At 45.5% G+C, this 19360-nt stretch overlaps 1 protein-coding gene across 1 annotated transcript in view; it reads left to right on the forward strand.

Annotated features, from left to right (window-relative positions):
* AIDA (axin interactor, dorsalization associated) overlaps positions 1-19360 on the forward strand; it is a 52350-nt gene continuing 32990 nt past the window's right edge. The window contains exons 1-2 of the mRNA XM_045010808.1: positions 1-251; positions 13663-13732. Of these exons, the coding sequence (XP_044866743.1) occupies positions 142-251; positions 13663-13732 (180 nt within the window). The 5' untranslated portion in view covers positions 1-141. The remainder of the gene's footprint in view (positions 252-13662; positions 13733-19360) is intronic.

Raw genomic sequence — 19360 nt, forward strand, 5'->3', positions numbered from 1 at the left:
CTGGGCGGAGGCGGCCGCCAGGCTCGGTTGTAGCCGCAAATGGGCTTGGCCGGCGGCTGGTGCCGCTGCTGGGCTGGAGGGAGCGGCGCGCCCGAGTGATGGCCGGCCCCGGGCTGAGCATGCTGCCCTAGCGCGGGGGCCATGTCGGAGGCGGCTCGGAGCCTCCTGCAGCGCTGGGGCGCCAGCTTCAGGAAGGGGACGGACTTCGACTCGTGGGGGCAGCTGGTGGAGGCGATAGACGAGTATCAGATGTGAGTGCGGGGCGGCGCCGCCGCCGGGACGCGGGCGGGGGGCCAGGAGCGGAGCCGGGCAGGGATGGAAGGGGAGCGGGGGCTGGGATACGGGCTGGGAACGGGGAGGGGCCGGGCCGGGACACCGGCTGGGAGTGGGGTGGCGGCACGTTGGCTGGGGGTGGGGCCGGCATGGGCTGGGGGCGGGAAGGGGCCTTGGGAGCGGGCGCTGGGGCTAGAGAAGGGAACTGGTTCCGTAGTGCCCGGCCCCGGCGTGCCAGGCGCTGTACACCCCAAGCAAGGTCTTGCCCCTCGCAGTCCAAGAAGTCGGGTGCCCTGTGAGGGACGGCGGCAGAGACCGCTCCCACCTGAGCAGCGCCCCTCCTGGCCAGGCAGAGGATAACGTACCCACCTGATGCAGCTGTGCTGACCCTGCTGCCTCCGGGGCTGGCACTTGCGGCTGGTCTCTCCCAGGTGTGGTGGCAGCGGTGGGGCTGTGGTCAGGCTGGGTGACTGCTGGGGACAGCGATTAGATCAGTAGTTCTCAAACTTTTGTACTGGTGATCCCTTTTTAAATATATATTTCACATCTTTATAAATGGTGGAGGCTGACAGCTCATGACCCCCCCCCCCCAATGTAATAACCTAGTGACCCCCTGAGAGGTCCTGACCTTCAGTTTGAGAACCTGGGGATTAGAGTATGAGTGGTGTGTGGGATTTCTTTTTGGGGGGAAGGGGAGGGTTAAGGGTCTGCCTTCTGGAGTTGGGGCTCAAGGGAGATCTGGGGAAGTTAGGGAGGCTGTTGACTTGCTTTGGATGTTAGTCTGTGGATATGCTGGAGTCTGTGGGCAGCGGAAGGTGACACCTGAGCATGGGACTTGGGGATGGCTTGGAGCAGCTGTTGGAAGCAATAGTTGAGTATGAGATGTGGGTACCAGGCCTGGGAGGAAGCAGATTTTATATATGGAGATATACCTATTTCATAGAACTGGAAGGGACCCTGAAAGGTCATTGAGTCCAGCCCCCTACCTTCACTAGCAGGACCAAGTACTGATTTTGCCCCAGATCCCTAGTTGGCCCCCTCAAAGACTGAATTTACAACCCTGGGTTTAGTACGCCAATGCTCAAACCACTGAGCTATCCCTCTCCTCAGATGGGGCATCTCTGGGCCTAGTCCATACTTACTTAAGAGAAAAGGCTGCCCCATCCTGCTCTTTGGCAGATATGAGCTGCTGTTGACTTGGCAGGGAACAGAGCCCAATCTGCATGGGCAAAGGGCTTACTGCCCAATTTGCATCATGGAGGCTCCCCCATGAAAGAAGCGGAACTACCCTTGGGGTGGAGGGCAGATACTGGCTGCAGTTGTTAATGCCTCTCTTGAGAGGGCAAGCTGCCAAGCTCACACAGCAACACTGGTTAGACCTTTGATCATCCTTGGTGTGTGTGTGTGTGTGTGTATGTCAAACAAACAAAAAAACCAAACCCAAAACAATAACCTTTGCCAAATACTGCCCTGTCTCTAACTTCCTTTTGGGAGGGATGGATAGGAAGCTTATCAAGGTAATTATGAGACAATTCCAGCTATATTCTGAGTCTGTAGATTTCCTTGATCCCTTTTTCTGGGTATAGAACAGACTGCAGTGACATCAGTTGTTGACTCCTACTGATGGAAAAAACTCAACTGGTTGTTAATATTGGTTCCATCACCAACTTTTTGATGCACCATTGATCTAATGGTGGTGACTGCCTGTGGAATCCTGCAGAGGTGGACAACAGTGACTCTTCAGTGAATTAATTCCTTAAACTTGGAGAGGTCTCAGTGCTGGGCAAGTTCATCCTGCCACTAAAAGGCCCCCTCTCTCTTGCTCTATACTTTAAATCACTCCATACAGTAACAATATCTGGACAGTTGACTGGTTGGGCTGCACCACAGTTTGGCTGTTAGGAAATTGCCTACCAAAAGAGAAGAATCTTGCACTGTGATTTGAAGGTTGGAGACCTTGGGCTCAGTTTGATCATGGGATGGTGAATTTCCTAAGAGGCCTCTTGCTTGGAAAATCCTTCAGGTTCACACTTGTGCTCCATCATTTATCGTATTCTCAGAGAAAGATGGCAAAAGAGGTGGTTTCTGAGATAGCCTGATCAAAATCCTAAATGAGTTAGGAAGACAAGGGGCCAAGACTCTGAATCTGAAATTAGGCTTGTAAATCAGAATAAATTTTATAAAACACTGATGTTTTGTGCTGTCATCGCCTCTCTCCACTTAGCAAATGGGGTGACACAAGTTGAACTATTTGGTTTGCTGTTGGCCTTCTGAATAATGACGGGGTATTGTAATAATCAAACCTTGGGATGGGAAGGAAAATAAGGAGCTCTGTTGCTAGTGCAGTATTTGAAAAGGGGCAGAGTTCCTTCACCTGGTGAAAGTAAAAGAAGGTGTTTCTAATAGTTACTGATATGTGGACATCCATAAGGGAAAAAAAAGTCAACCATAACTTGAAAGTTTGAAATCATCTTGGCAATCTGAGAACAGAAAATCTCAGTAGAGGATGGTATCACACTTCCTATCAGTTTCCCTAAGTGAAGGTTTCTCCAGGCTCTCACTCTGAAGTTACTTTATGATGGTGCATGGTCAGAGTACCTATCTTCCTACTGCTTGGTTTGTAAAATAATTAATTCTGCAGACCAATCCAGTTTGAGAACCTCAGCTCTAATTACTACTCCCTTCTCACCAGCTTCACTTCCTTTTGATCAGGACTGAGCTGAAGCAGGTGTCTTCCACATGCACTCTTATTTCTTCCTGATTTGTAACAGGAGACTCCTTTTCTAACACAAGTGTATAAACATACAGCTGAGTGTCATCAACATGTTGGTGACAGTGCAGTCCACATCTGCTGATGATCTCTCAGTGGTTTTGTGTGCTGAATAAGAGAAGTGACAGGCATGAGCCTTGAAGAACCCCAAAGAGGGAACCTTTCATGAGAAGGAAAATGGCCCCATTGCAATCCTCTGATCTTTCATAGGAAAGATCAAAGCCAGTTTAACAAGACTCTTCGCCTCTTCTAGGCACTACAGGCAGGTTAGTAGCATCTCTTGATCAGTCCCATGCAGGCTGCTAATAAATAATGGATGGATATTTGGACCTGTTTTTAGCCTAAGGAGATACATCAGCATGGTTTAATGCTGTTGCATGTCAAACCCTAGTCTGAAGCCAGATTAGAAGGGGTCTGTCTAAGTTGTCGCAGTTGGCTGAAGTTGACTAGCTCCGATGGTATCAATTTACCCAGGAAATGGAGGTTGGAAATGGGGTGGTCACTGGCAAGCTTGCTGGCATTGCATAATGGCTTGCTGAGTACAAGCTGGCTCATAGCATGGTTTTAGTGCTGTTGGTGGGTTCAGAAAAGAACTAGAGAAGTTCATGGACTTGTTAATGACTATTAGCCAAGATGGGCAGGGACACAGCTCTATGCTCAGGGTGTCCCTAAACCTGTACAAACATTTATAGGGAATCACAACAATTGACACGGAGGCTCCATTTGTTTAATTTTTTCCTTCCTCACTGGAAGGAATTTGTAGCTCTTCCCATGGATTCTCTTCAAAATGCCCTTTAGTTTCCTTTCACTTTCTTGGGCTATTTGCTTACTGTAACTTTCCAATCCAACCCGTTGATGCTCCTCTCTCTTTGATTATGGGTGAAGTCTCCACTCAGCATGTGATGATGAGAGGAGCAAATGTCAACTAAGCTATCCAATATAGTTTCAGCCCATCCTTGCCTGCATTTAATCTCCAAGATCAGAGAACATGTAGTTACTACCTACTGCACCAGCTGCTACTCTCCTCCTAGACCCATCATCTTTGGGGGGAAGGGAGGGGTCTGTTTGCTGCTATAAAGCTTGTATTTACTTTCTTTAAACCAGGTTTCCTCTACTGGCAGTATAGCGTAGAGCTAGTAGTTTTATTTGTTTGTTTTTTTAAGCACAAAACAAAACCAAGTTTAGTACTGGTTTGTGAAAGTGGCTCCAGGTTGTGAAGGGATTAGTTTCCCAGTTTGCCTAGAGCAAATTAAAGCCCCATGTACCTTGCTTGCTTCATTTTTTAAAAAAAAAGGTTAATATGTTTGGTGTTATATGTTCAGGGGCTCTGAATATATTTTGCCCCTCCACCTCCCCATCCAACTTGAGTGAGCATCTCCATGAATCCCTGTTCCAGTGACGTTTGTATAATGATTAAGGATCTGGGATGGGGTAGTCTACCCATTATGGGTGGCAGTGCCTAGGGGTTAGCCCAACCTGTGTCACCTGAAATGGCCCATTAAGATTTTGGAAGGTTTTGATGATTGCAAAGACCTAGGAAAGAAGAGGGTGTTGGTAGAGAGGAAGCAGTCCTGGGAATTAATAGTGTTTTGGAGAAAATCAGTTGTTTCTTTAAGGACCCAAGGCCAGGAGCATTGCAGACTGTGGTGTAATGGGGGGAAGGGGTCAAGGCTCCCCTCACCAATTGGGGATAAGCTGGGAGAAGGAAGATAGTGTATATGCTGTCTCCTCCTTCACAGCATGGCACATACCAGCAGGAGAAGGCTGGTGCTGAACTCTCTGAGCCTGAGGACTAATTAGAGAGAAGAGGGCAGCTGAAGGAGAAACTTGCTAATGCCCTACAGCTGGCCTAAGTTACACCTCACCTCCAGGGAGGAAAGCAGGGGATTCCTGGCATAAGAGAGTAACTGTTTAGAGTACAACCCCAACTCCATAAAGGGGCCTCCTGAACAGGGGCAAGAAAGCTGACCAGGACTGTTATGTGGACCCGGAATGGGTGTGAACTGGGCCGACTACTAAACTGAGTTACACTTTGTAGAAAGACTTAATAAATCAGACCCCACAAAAGGGAATCTGTGGCATTACCCAAGGTATAATCTAGACTGTTGAACAGCTGTGTCCCCTCAATTCTCTAACCTGAGGTGCCTTTTACACTGCTTCACTGTGAGAGCAACCACTCCTGGTCCACTCATACACAGCCTACAGCAGGTAAGTACTCCCAGCTATACTATGAGTGTATGGCCAGCCACTCTTTAATTACATTGCAGAGCAAACCAGCAAATTCTCAGTCCCAGACTTGCCCCTTGTACTGCCCGGCCCTCTCCTGGACAACACAAGCTCATATAAAGTCCGTCATTTTATTAATAGAAAATTATATGCACAAATCCCGTTATCTCAAATGGAGTTTCCCAAACACTTCAATCCAAGCACATTGGTTTAGATAAACAAAGTTTAGCCACAGAAAGATAAATTTTAAGTGATTACAAATTAATGAGGCATAAAAGTCACAATTGGTTACAAAGAAATTAAAGTAAATTAATATCTCTCTGAACAAGCTAGAAAGCAAAAGGTCTCTCTCACCACATGCTTCAGTAGTCCTACTGGCAGAATTCCTTTCAGACAGGATCCCTCCATCAGTCCAAAGCTGTTACTTTTCCCCTCAGATGTTGTGGTTGCCGTGGATTGAGAAAGGGGGGACATTTTGGGGCATCTGTTCCCCATTCTTATACCTCTTCCTCTTCTTTGAGAATTATCTCCAGCTGGGGTTCAGGGGAAACAGTCTGTGGGAATGGGAAAGATGTAAATTTTTTGCTCACCCCCTTTTTCCTGCCAAAGAATGGCCACTTAACCAGGAGACGGTCCATTTGATTTCACTGACATCTGGCTGAGGCGTCAGTTTGCTTTTTGTCTCTGAGGAACTGATTTGTGACTGCTTCCCCAGATTTGGAATATGTTTTAGGGCTTGTCTACACTTGCCCGTTTTTTGTCGCCAAAAACTGGCTTTTGGCGACACAACAGTGATAGCATACACACTGCAAGGTCTCTTTTTCGAACCCCCCCTCCCTCTTTACTTTTGGCGACAAAAACTTCCACCCCTGCAAGAGACTTTTGTCTTTTCCCCTCCCTTTATTGTCGACAAACAGCCAGTGTAGACACCACAGTTTTTTTCTTTAAATTTTATTGGCCTCCAGAAAGTATCCCACAATTTCCATGCTGCCGCTCTGGTCAGTGGTTTGAATTCCACTGCCCTGCAGCCAACCTGCTTCTCCCCCTTGCAAGCCCCAGGAATTTTAAATCCCATTTCCTACTTGCTGGCTTCCCCGAGGAGCTTCCCAGGTGAGCATGGCTGGCTATCCACCAACGTACTCCCGCTTGGACCACCGCTGAGTTGTTGGATCTGATCAGTATATGGGGAGAGGAGTCTGTTCAGTAGCAGCTGTGAGTGACCCATAGGAGTTGGGACACACGGGCAAATTTCTCGAGGCTTGTGTGAAAAGGGCTATGATCAGGACACGCAGCAGTGCAGAGCGAAGATAAAGGAGCTGAGGCAGGCATACCATAAGGCGTGGGAAGCAAACCACTGCTCTGGTGGTGCACCTAAGACCTACCGTTTCTATAAGGAGCTGAATGCCATCCTCGCTGGTGAACCCACCTCCATCGCGGCTTGCCCTGTGGATACTTCACATGCAGCTGAAAGAGGGGGTAACCCGGAGTCTGAAATTGTAGATGAAGAAGTCTAGCTAGAAGAGGATGGTGCTCCCAGTGGGGTCGCCAGGTGGGGCAGGCAGCCAGGAACTTTTCTCCACTACAAAAGTGCTCAGTGGGGAGCGAGAAGCAGATGAGACTCCGGGTAAGTTGCTGTGGCTTGTGTAGGGAATCGAAAAGTGGGAGGCAGGTAATGTTTTCTGTCAGCTGGACATTGCCCTGTGTAGCTAATCTGCATCACGAAACAGGGTATTGATGGACATCGAGACCTGCAGGGAATCCTCTAGAGAGAGGCTCTGGAAAGCTTCCAAGAGGTACTTCTTAATCCTCTGCCACAGATTCCAAGGGATTGCAGCCTTGTTAATTCCCACATTGTAGGAAACTATACTATGCCATTTAGCATTCACTGGAGCTGGGATCAACGCGGTGCGCAGCTGAGCTGCATATAGACTGGGGTGAAAGCCGCAACCATTCAGCAGCTGAGTCCTGGTTTCTCTGGTCACCCTCAGCAGGGAGATGTCAGCCAGCAGGTGGCTTCTTGTGAAAAAAGTGTGGGATATTTTTAGGATGAGTTCCCTGCATAGCTGCCCTGCAAGCTGTGACCTTTTCGTCCGTACACACGAGCATCTTCCCCCCCATTCCCGAAACTCACCATGATTGGGGTGCTCGCGGAGCTGTGTGCCTGCCTAGAGTCTCAGAGAGAGAGTGATTTCTACTAGCAAAATGCCCTTTTTACTAAAATGTTTCAATCGTTTGCCTGAATGTAACAATCCCTCTTCTGTTCAGCACAGACCTTGAAGAACACATCACGCACCCCCGCGGACTGGCTGCGGCAGATAAGAAAAAAACCTAGTCTCAGCAAAGAACACATGTTCCTTGAGGTTCTACAGCGCAATGAGAGACAGACCAGGGAACAGAAAGGGTGCTGGGAAGCCGAAAGGCAGGACAGAAAAGAGAGTGCTGCTTTTGCTAGGCAAGTGACAGAGTGGATGATAAAAGTTATGGTGGATCAGACAGAGATGCTCAAGTCATTGATAAAGCTGCAGACTGAGCAGATCCGAGTTTGAGCACCACTGCAGCAGATGCACAATTCTTTCCCACCCCCCTCTATGCCCACACATTCCTTTTCACTTCACAGCACTCCTGAGTTTCCCCATCACTCCACCCCCTCACAGCTTGCACAATGATAGCCGGAGCTACACACAGTTGTGAGGTTTTATCCTTTTTAACAATAAATAAAGGCTAAGGTATTTAATGGTACAGCGTTTTTATTCTGTGTTCTACAAAAACGTATCGCAGTCAATTCACTCCCTCAAAGCCTCTCTGATGTTAATAGCAGCCCTCTGGGCTTCTCTGACAACCCTAGCATCTGGCTGTTCAAACTGTGCAGCCAAGCGCTCTGCCTCAGTGCTCCACACCTGAGCAAACATTTCACCCTTAGATTCACACAGATTATGCAAAGTGCGGCACGTGGCTATGACCATGGGAATATTATCCTCGGTAAGGTCTAGCCTGCCATTTAAACACCTCCAGCAAGCTTTCAAACAGCCAAAGGCCCATTCGACTACCATGCGGCACCTGCTCAGCCTGTTGTTAAAACGCTCCTTGCTGCTGTCCAGGTGTCCTGTGTAAGGTTTCATGAGCCAGGGCTGTAAGGGATAAGCCGGGGTCTCCCAGTATTACTATGGGCATTTCCACATCCCCCACTATAAACTTGTGGTCTGGAAAGAAAGTCCCCACCTGCAACTTTCTGTACAGGCCATTGTTCCTGAAGATGCGTATGTCATGCACCTTTCTAGACCAGCCTGCACTGATGTCTGTGAAATGCCCCCACTGATCCACGAGCGCCTGTAACACCATGGAGAAGTATCCCTTGCTATTGATGTATTCAGAGGCAAGGTGGTCTGGTGCTAAAATTAGAATGTGTTGATTTCCAACTGACCGGTAGCAGTCTGGATTCGCAAGCTTCCACACAGTGATTGCAACACGCTTCTCTACCGGAAGAGCAGCTCTTAATCTGGTGTCCTTGTGCTGCAGGTCTGGGGAGAGCTCAGCACATAACTCCATGAAGGCTGCTTTACGCATCCTAAAGTTCTGTACCCACTGGTCGTCATCCCACACCTGCATGGCAATGCGATCCCACCAATCAGTGCTTGTTTCCCTAGCCCAAAAGCAATGGTCTACCATATGCAGCTGCTCTGTGAATGCACAAAGCACTGATAAGTTGCTGCTGTCCATATCGCACTCGGGTGTCTGTAATTCATCCTCTGCTAACTTTGCGAATAACTCTGTGAGTAACTGTGCTGCCATGTGCGATGTCCTCACGACAGCTAACAGCACACAGGAGAGAAGTGCGGGATCCATCCTCTCTCATTGCAAATGCTGGCGTGCACTACAAAAGAATGACAGTTGGCGCGAAAGGAAGCCGGAGACCTTTGGAGGGGTGGGACATAAAGCGGTGCATGATGGTACATTTTGCACATCCCAGGATGCGCTGCGCTCCGTTTCCACATTCCCACAATGCCTAGCGACGGATGGTGTTGCCAGGCACTGTGGAATACATACCTACAGTCCATTGCTCTCGCTGTCGACAAAGGTGCCCCAAATACGGACATGATCTGTCGACAGAGGGAGCAAATGTAGACACGCTTTGGCGACTTTGCTTTTGTCAATTTTTCCTTGGTGATATTAGTTTCATCGAAAAAACTTGCAAGCGTAGACAAGCCCTTATTAACATCATACAGTAGACATCTTAACTCTACATACAGTGTTGCCACACATGTTTTACCAGGACAATAAAGATTAGCATATCATGAGTTTTCAGATTATTTTACAAGGCACAGATTTCATTGTACAAAATTTATCATACCCTTGAAAAAGGAGTGGATATAGGGATAGAGACTGTTATGGGTACACATTTTGAACCACTTTAGTCTGGGTGATTGAAACAATGAACTCAAGGGCCACAAGGGTGTGTGTTGCAGACCAGTGCCCCATAGCAAGATCTGAAGGTGCTTTGTAACATTGCAATCTTGAGGAGTTGTACCTTAATCCTAAACGTTCCTCATGAGCTGAAATGTAGTGTAGAATCACTGAACAAATAGGGTTTTTCCATCTCTAGCTTCTATCAGTCCATCTCCAGATGCAGAATCATTCCCTAGAGCACACCTTCAAATGCTTTGTCAAATTTCCATGATCTAATTGTCAGGACTCCTTTCCTCCTGCTATGCAACAAGGGAAAACATGTAGTGTTCCTCCCTAAAATGTCATCCCACTCCTTTTAGTTATACCCCAAGTAGTACTCTTAAATAAATACTCTGCCTCTGTAACATTTACATCCCTCACATATTTGTGGAATCCTTATTTCCTTCTTTGTTTTTATTTTGCCAATGAGCAGTGTAAATTAAATTACTTTCTGACTGCTGAAAAATGGCCCCTTCTGGGTGACCTGGGCTTGAGAAAAATCTGTGTTTCCACGGTACATGTTATCAGTCAGACACCTTACATGAGCACTACATTAACATCTAAAAACAAAAATTGGGGTGGTAAGAAAATGCCTAGTTTTTTCTACTGGAATGCTCTTGCTGTCATCAAATGCTGAAGTCTGGCATGTGACCATTGCATTATTTTTCATTTATAGAGGTCCACTGGGGAACTCAATGCTACACAGAGGACGTCAGTCCCCACCTCAAGACGCTTATACTCAATTAAATACCATCCATCCAATCTCTCTCTCAAATCTTATGTTCTTGATTCAGGAAAGTAGATGCTGAATGGGGGAAAAGGACAATGTGGTTTATAGACTGATTTCTTTCTTTTTGGCAATTAAAATTTTAAAGGTAATCCAAGAATAACTAACAAACCACATTTGCAGTGTTCAGGTATGTTCCGTGTGTGTTAGTGTTTGGACTAACAGCCCAAGTCTCTCTATTCCTAGAACAGGACCAATACAATAAGCAAAAGTGCAAGCTTCGTCCACACATTCTCCTGCCAATGTATCTCAAACCTGTTCTGAAAGGACCATGTCTAAGAGTGAGGGGATCCAGGGCCCATTCAGTCCTTGGATATTTTTTTTACTGAGACTGCCAACAAGAGTATCTTGGTATAAATTGCAGGGTGTTTTGTGTTAAACAGATTCACTTGGAATCTGACTGAGATGATCAGACTCTCTCTGCTGAACAGCCATCTAATGATAGCAATTTTTGGTCACAAATGACCTAAGCCAAGGTTGGAAGGACAATGAAAGTCACTGCATCCCAATTCTAATCTCCTGAGTCATCCATTCCCCCCCTCCTCCCAAATACAGTTTTTTAAAATGGAACTTGTAGAGGGATTGGTGTTTACTATAAAAACTAGGTTTTGCCTTTTCAATATTATGTTTCTTACTGAGGAAGAGACACTTTACAAAAAATATAATATATAGATATAGGTCTCTCTCTCTGTCTCACTCATAGAACTGGAAGGGACAAGTCCAGCCCCCTGCCTTCACTAGCAGGACCAAGTACTGATTTTTGCCCAAGATCCCTAAGTGGCCCCCTCAAGGATTGAACTCACAACCCTGGGTTTTGGAATCTGGTACCAATGAAGTCTTTCTTACTAGCAAGTACTGTATGCATGCGAGAGATGAATCAAGAATGAGCTTTTGAATTTCTCTAGGTTTTTCTCCTCCAAAAAGTTTCCTAAATGACCTTTCAGAATGATAAGCAGTTGTGGGGAGAGATTCCTTTCCCTTTCATATACCCAATTCTGTAATTCTACTGCTACAGAAACTTCAGAAGTGCTGATATATTGGAGTTTTTGAAAGAAAGTTTGTGATTCTATTTCAAGTTCACATGGAATGCAATCCCAATAAATCCTTGTAAGTAATTTATTGCAAACTTGTAATGAGTTTTTGTTCTCCCATAGATCTTTGACAAAACTGCCCCTAAAAGCTTTTTCATGCATCTTGTTTCCAAATTTAAATTAGAAACCTGTGCTCTAATAACTCTTACCTCATTAGAATGGAGGGATGTCAGTTGCTGTGTTAGAACAAGATTAAAAATTTAACCTCTGAAAAGATTTTGGAAAGTAACAGTTCATCCATATAAATATAATACTTCGCTCTCATAGGGTTTTTCATCCATAGATTTCAGTGTTTTATAAAGGAGGGTAGGTATCATTGTCTCCATTTCACAGATGAGAAAACTGAGCTGCAGAGAGAGTAAGGGTCTTGTTAACATGTGACATCTGTAAAAACAGCCACATAAGAAAAGCATTAAGTTAAACAAAAACACCATTAGGATTAGTGTAGGCTTCCTCTTTCCAATAGTAAATGAATAGAGCTGTGCAAATAATAGATTTTTAAGTTTGCTGGCTGAACTGGAAAAAAAAAATCATTTCAGATTGACCCAAAACAAAAATATTTTGATTTTCCTAGCAAAAAAAAAAATGCCCCCCCTCCAACCACCTTGTTTCGGGTCAAACAGAATGTTTTGTTCTCACTTTGGGTATCTTTAACTTTTTTAATTAACAGCAAAGGAAATTTAGAAATGCCACTCACAAAGCTGGAGCGGGAACAAGTTCAAAATGTGCTCCCTCGTTCAAAGAATCAAGTCTTCCTGTGTATGGTATTGTCAGGGCTATACCCCAGATTCCTAGAAGTTCTCTTCTATATAAGTAACAATGCTTTTTTCTTCCTTGGCTTAATTAAATTTCATGACTCTCATGGTTTATGATAGCAAATAGACCTGTTAATGCTTTCTTGCCCATTAGCAATTGGCATTGGCTTTTATGAGCCTTACTCTATCAGTTTTATCAAGAAAATTAGCATTTTATACAATAAAATATCCAATTTGTTAAAATATGATGAAATCAAATAAATCCATATTTTGCACTTGGTGCTTTCCAACCAAGGGTCAAAGTGCTTTACAGAGACTGGTAATTACCGCCCTTGCTTGATAAATGGGGAAACTGAGGTCCAGAGAAGTTAAATGACTTACCCAATGTGTCACAGTGAGTCAGTGGTCAATTCAAGAGAACAATTCTGGTCTCCTAATTTCTGCATTCTGAGGGGCTACACAGTTGTATCGGTGTGACAGTCTTTTGATTGTATGATAGATATTAATATTAAACTTGTTTTAATACTTGATATTTAAAGTACAATGAAACCTATCCAAGTGACCACCTTCATTGGCGGGCTCTCAAGGCAGCAGGTTGTCTAAAGTATCCCCAAATGTAACAAGTCCAGTTCTGCTCCAGCTTCATGAGAAGACCACTTCTGTTAAGCAAGTGATTTTGCCAGTCCCTTCTACTATGACATGCACAAATCCTCATTTTGCTCCTCTGTGATATATACGAGGCCTGAAAGGTGCTTCTGAAAAGTGTTTGCTTGTTTTACTTTAGATCTCTCAGGGATGTAAAATCTGCTTTTTCTGGAAGACCTCTTGTGTCTTGATAATCAGTCATCTTAACTGAGGGAGTTGGTATATTGAATCTTCAACAGACATTAGAGTTAAATAGGTGTTCAAAAGTTAGACAAAAAATTAATTTGACTCTCGTGATGCTTTAGTTTCAGGAGTTTTCTAGTCATTACAGAATTATCCAGGGTAAACAAGACCTGTATTTCTAAATAAATGTTGTGCTTGTTTTTCATATTAGAAAGTTTTAGGTGGTCCTTATACATCATAAAAATATGCAATCCCACTCTTACCTTTTTGTAGATCTCCTGTATTTTTGTTTAACTGTCTGGTGTGATCATGGGTTTGTCAATACAATGTCCACAGTCTAAGGGTTTTTAATGTTAGGAATATGCAAGCACAACAGTCTACAAAACTTCTAGCTAACATGTTTTCTGAAGACAGCACCATGGGATCCAGTATGTTGTTCCCAATCTACAGAAAATATTTAATACTCTTCCCCGCTCTTTCCCCATCCAGATTAGCAAGACATCTACAGAAAGAGGCCCAGTCTCAACACAACAACTCAGAGTTCACAGAAGATCAAAAGGTACGTTACTCTTCATTCAATCCATGGGGGCTTGATCCTGCAAGGTCCTGGTTGCTTGAGTCCTCCTGAAGGCTTTCAGAGGACTGAGCCCTCTGTTTTTCTTCTCCCTTGAAGTATAAGGTACTGTGACAACAGAAAATAGCATGGCTGAAATGTTTATCATTAGATGTGACAGATATTCTGATGTGCAGTATTCATGTCTTACAGTCTGGCCAGAATCCTTCATAACCAGAGTTTTTTTTTTTGGGTGACCTTTTAGTAACTTATAGAACTTTGGCAAGGAATTAATTTAATTTTGTAAAGTCCGAATGTAAAATGTCTTGAACTGCAGATGTGTCTAGTGCGTGGGGGAGGATGTTAAATTAACATGTAACACCTGATGGGAAGTGAGACTGCCAAAGTCTTCTAGAGCTGGGGTTCTCAAACCTTTTCTTTCTGAGGCCCTCCCAACATGCAGTAAAAACTCCACGGCCCATGTGTGCCACAACTGTTTTTCTGCATATAAAAGCCAGGACGAGCATTAGGGGGTAGCAAGCTGGACAACTGCCCGGGGCTCCATGCCACAGGGGGCCCCATGAAGCTAAGTTGCTCAGGCTTTAGCCCTGGGTGACAAGGCTCGCGGCCCTGGGCATCAGCTCCATATGACAAGTCAATGCCGGCCCTGCTTAGTGGACCCCCTGAAACCTGCTCGTGGCCCCCCAGGGGGGCCCGGACCCCTGGTTGAGCACCACTGATCTAGAGTCTTCACTCTTTGCAGTCTTTCGACTGAACAAGGTTGTAGTGTGTTTGTGGTGTGTGTTCTGTTATATTTTGTCAGCATCATGTTAGTGTAATTCTGGAAGGGGGTTTGTTAAAAAGGGAAACTCCAACAGACTTTCTCAGCACTGAAAACCAATTTTAGTGAGGTGTATTCAGTATAATAAACCTCCCCAACCCTGCGGCTGGTAATACACGGGACTTTGCTACCCTTGTGATATTTTGTGAAGGGGCAGGGTTTTATTAGGAGTGATGGCCATGTGGAGAAGCCTTGTGGTATTGTTTATGGGAGCAATAGCTTATTTAGGAATGGAATTTTCTAGTACACAACTCAGTTCAGTATACAAATTACAGAATTATGCGTGGATTAGAGAAAAAGAACCTAGTAAGAGATGCTTTATGATCTGCTGTGGACTGAGTTGGAAGGTGTGGTTGGTTAGCAGGTGGTGGTAATCTCACTTATGGCAGGCTGTGATTAACAGCATGCTGTCCTTTATGCTGTGTATCAGTATGAACTTCACTGTTTCAAGATGATTGCAAAACTGGGTTTTTTGAACTTTGTGGATAGTGCCTTGCCCCAGATAAGGGTGTGTGTGTGTGTGTGTGTGTGTGTCATGGGGAGGGGAAGGCTGCTCCCTGTGGAACAGCTCTCTTGAAGGGCCTGGTAGGGTTGCCAGGTGTCTGGTTTTCGACTGGAACACCGGGTTGAAAAGGGACCCTGGTGGCTCTGACCGGGCCGTTACAAATCTGGTTGGCAGTGCTACGGGGTTAAGGCAAGCTAGTCCTTACCTATCCTGGCACCACGCTGCAGCAGGTCCAGCTCCTAGGTGGGGGAGCCATGGGGCTCCACGCACTGCCCCTGCCCTGTGTACCGGCTCCGCACTTCCATTGGCCAGGAACCAAATTAATAGGCAGCAGGTTTAAAACAAACAAAAGGAAGTATTTTTCACAAAACGCACAGTCAGTCTGTGGAACTCCTTGTCAGAGGATGTTGTGAAAGCCAAGACTATAATAGGGTTCAAAAAAGAACTAGATAAATTCATGAAGGATCGGTCCATCAATGGCTATTCGCCAGGGTGGGCAGCGATGATGTCCCTAACCTCTGTTTCCCAGAAGCTGAGAATGGGCGACAAGGTATGGAACACTTGATGATTACCTGTTCTGTTCATTCCTTCTGGGGCACTTGGCATTGGCCACTGTCAGAAGACAGGATACTGGGCTAGATGGACCTTTAGTCTGACCCAGTATGGCCGTTCTTATTACATTAATTGATCTCTTTAGTTTTGGCCATGTCTGTCAGCCTGCTTTTCTGGGTGAAAACAACTAACACCCTGTGCAGATCTCCACACAATGCATGTGACCTTTCAAGTTTCTGACTAAAAAATGCTTGCATGAGCCTTTTAGAAAACTATTCTTGGCTTTATGCAGTGTTGAAAAATCTTACTTTTTGTGTGCTGATAACTTGCTGAAACACTTGCACAGCTGTATAATCTTAGCATGCCTCATTAAACTACTGGTCTGCTAACAACTTGGACCTTTCTTGAAAACCAAACTTCGCTTAGGCTCTCTATTTATGCAAACATCTCAAACTGCATTACTCACACAACAGTACAGACGAAGCCTTGACTACTAGATCAACTGACTTTTTTCCCTTCTAAACACTAGTTTACATTGAAACTGGATCTTTAACAGCTCTAACTATCAGAGTTCATTACAGCTTCAGTACTGCTAATAAGATATTAAGTGTTTTCGTTGCTGTAAAAGGAGCCCCTGCATGGGATAGTTGCAGCTGAAAACGATAGTGTTTAGCTGCATTTTGTACTTTTGGGTTGGGTGTGGTCCCTTAAAAATAGTTATGAATAATGGCTGCTGGTATCTTGCCATAATTCAATAGATTCCATATAAAACCTGTTCTTTTCTATTTTAAACTCCAAATCTCTCCAAAGTTAATCTGTTCCTAGTGCTGTGTTATCATTCTTCAACTCCCAAGAGCCTAACGACACACACTTTGCAGTTTCATCTGCCCCACTGCAAGGAGTTAGCTGGTTAGACCAGGCAGCTGTAAGAATCTAACTTCAGGATGGGATCTGCTAAGCATAGGGGTGGGGTGGTGGTGAATTAATACTGTGTGTGAGAAACTGAGGAAGAGCAGAAGTTAAATTATGTTTACATGTCTTGCCTACATCACACAGTGCTGGAGATTCTTAGTGTACCAATCCTCTTGCTAATTGGGAGAGCAATTGCTCATTGCTCTCAGTCTCTAGAAGCATAATTGGGGGATCGGTTCTATCTGTTGCATTTTCTTAACACTCAGTTGGCATGCTCACTGCTCCTTTGCATTGATATTAGAATTACATTTTATATGTAGAGGTTCTGCCTCCCTATCTATATGGAGAAGGGGTAAGCGGGGGGGGAGGGGGACACCCTGACATTAGCCCCCCACTTTCCCGCTCCTCCCTCTGCACAGCAAGCAGGAGGCTCCTGGGAGCAGCTCCAAGGCAGAGGGCAGGAGCAGCACATGGCAGTGGGGGGAGGGACAGCTGAACTGCCCGGCAATTGATAGCCTCCTGGGCAGCTGCTGCACAGGGAGCTTAGGGGAGCGGGGAGCTGATGGGGGCCTGGAACCAGGGTGGACCGGCGGCCACCCTATCAGCTAGCTGCAACGGGCTGCTCTTCCAGCAAAATGTGGACAAAGCAGGAGGCTGCCAAATGTTATAAGGGAGCATTGCGCCACTTTAAACGAGCATGTTCCCTAACTGATCAGCAATGTAGCAAGGAAACAATATTAACCAGGACAACTTTAAGTGAGGAGTTACTGTATAAACTACAAGGAATCTATGCCTAGATCAGCACCATCTCATGAGGCAATGTTTAAAACCAAGAAGGCAGGATCACTGTGCAGTAGGTATTGGCTTTTGGCTGACATGCATGGCTTGGGAATTGACCTAAACACTGTTGGAATCAGCAGTAGATCAGCCCATTACCTCTTTTCTATTTTTAGGTAGTAAAATTGCTACATCAGGAACCTAAACTTTTTTTTTTTTTAAACTAGGCAATGACAGATGCATTTATTGGCCTTTCACCTGAGAAGCTTTATCACCCATTATATTTAACTTGCTTTTCTCTATAGCTTTATCATAGTCACCATTTTTGTCTTATTGGCCATATAACACTTTTCTGTTTGTCTTTGTTAACCTGTTGCTAGTTAGTTTGTTTCCATCATTACCAAGATATTCTCTTCTAGGTGCTGAATAATCTTGTGACTTTCAAAACTGTAGCCCTTGCACCAAAACGCTTCTAATGGGTAGTCTTGACCATTAGTGCCTACCTGAGTGGAAGCTTCGTTCTTCCTGAAAGCTTTTATACTGGTGGCACTGAAGATTATCTGCATCATTGCTTGTAAGCCTTCTACCATTGTCTGTTTCTCTAGCTGGCCACTTTGAAAGGCCTTTATGAGAGATGTAATATATTGAAAGACTCCTTTTTGCTGATGGTGTCTTGTCTGGGGCTCTGGCTCTTTCCTCCACAACTAGATGAACTGAGGCCTTTTAAGGATTCGACCTGTGGTAATCTCACCGCAGCATCTCGCGCATCACTTCTGTGTATGAAGGGAGAAATTGCAACCTACCCTTGATCAATGGCAATCTTAGGCCTGGTCTACACTAGGCGTTTAAACCGGTTTTAGGAGCGTAAAACCGATTTAACATCACACCCGTCCACACTGAGAGGCCCTTTATATCGGTATAAAGGGCACTTTAAACCGGTTTCTGTACTCCTCCCTAACGAGAGGAGTAGCGCTAATATCGGTATTACCATATCAGATTAGGGTTAGTGTGGCCGCAGATCGATGGTATTGGCCTCCGGGCGGTATCCCACAGTGCACCACTGACCGCTCTGGACAGCAATCTGAACTCGGATGCAGTGGCCAGGTAGACAGGAAAAGCCCCGCGAACTTTTGAATATTTCCTGTTTGCCCAGCGTGGAGCTCCGATCAGCATGTGTAGTGATGCAGTTAAAAATCAAAATAAAGAAAGAGCTCCAGCATGGACGATGCGGACGTGATCGCTGTAAGGGCAGGCAAATCTGTTCTATCAGCGCTCCGTTACAGAAGACGAAATTCAAAATCATTTTTAAAAAATCTCCAGACAGACGCCATAGCAGGGACTCAGCGCACTGCTGCGTGACAAGCGTAACGGAAAGCCAAAGAATCAAATGGACGCTCATGGACTGGAGGACTCAAGCTATCCCACAGTTCCTGCAGTCTCTGAAAAGCATTTGCATTCTTGGCTGAGCTCCAAATGCTTCTAGGGTCAAACACAGTGTCCGCGGTGGGTCAGGGCATAGCTCAGCAATTTACACACACCCCCCACCCACCCCCAGAAGTGAAAGGGAAAACAATCCTCTCTTGACTCTTTTACATGTCACCCTATCTTTACTGAATGCTGCAGATAGACACGATGCTGCAGCACTCAACACCAACATCCTTGCTCCCCCCACGCCATGGGTGGCTGATGGTGCAATATGACTGGTATCCATCCTCATCATCAGCCTATTGGCACATGGGGCAGTGCAAAAGGGCTGGTAACCATGCCAGCTAGCATCCGTGAGGTCTATCAAGGGCGCCTGGCCCTAATTTTTCCTGGTAGATGGTACAGTATGGCTGGTAACCATCCCTGCTGTCATGCAAAAGCAAAAGCATGCTTCTGTGTAGCGCTGCTGAATCGCCTCTGTGAGCGGCATCTAGTACACATACGGTGACAGTCACAAAAGGCAAAACAGGCTCCATGATTGCCATGCTATGGCATCTGCCAGGGCAATCCAGGGAAAAAAGGCGCGAAATGCTTGTCTGCCGTTGCTTTCCCAGAGGAAGGA

This window comes from Mauremys mutica, chromosome 3, assembly GCF_020497125.1.
Source record: "Mauremys mutica isolate MM-2020 ecotype Southern chromosome 3, ASM2049712v1, whole genome shotgun sequence".
NCBI classification, from domain to species: Eukaryota; Metazoa; Chordata; order Testudines; family Geoemydidae; genus Mauremys; species Mauremys mutica.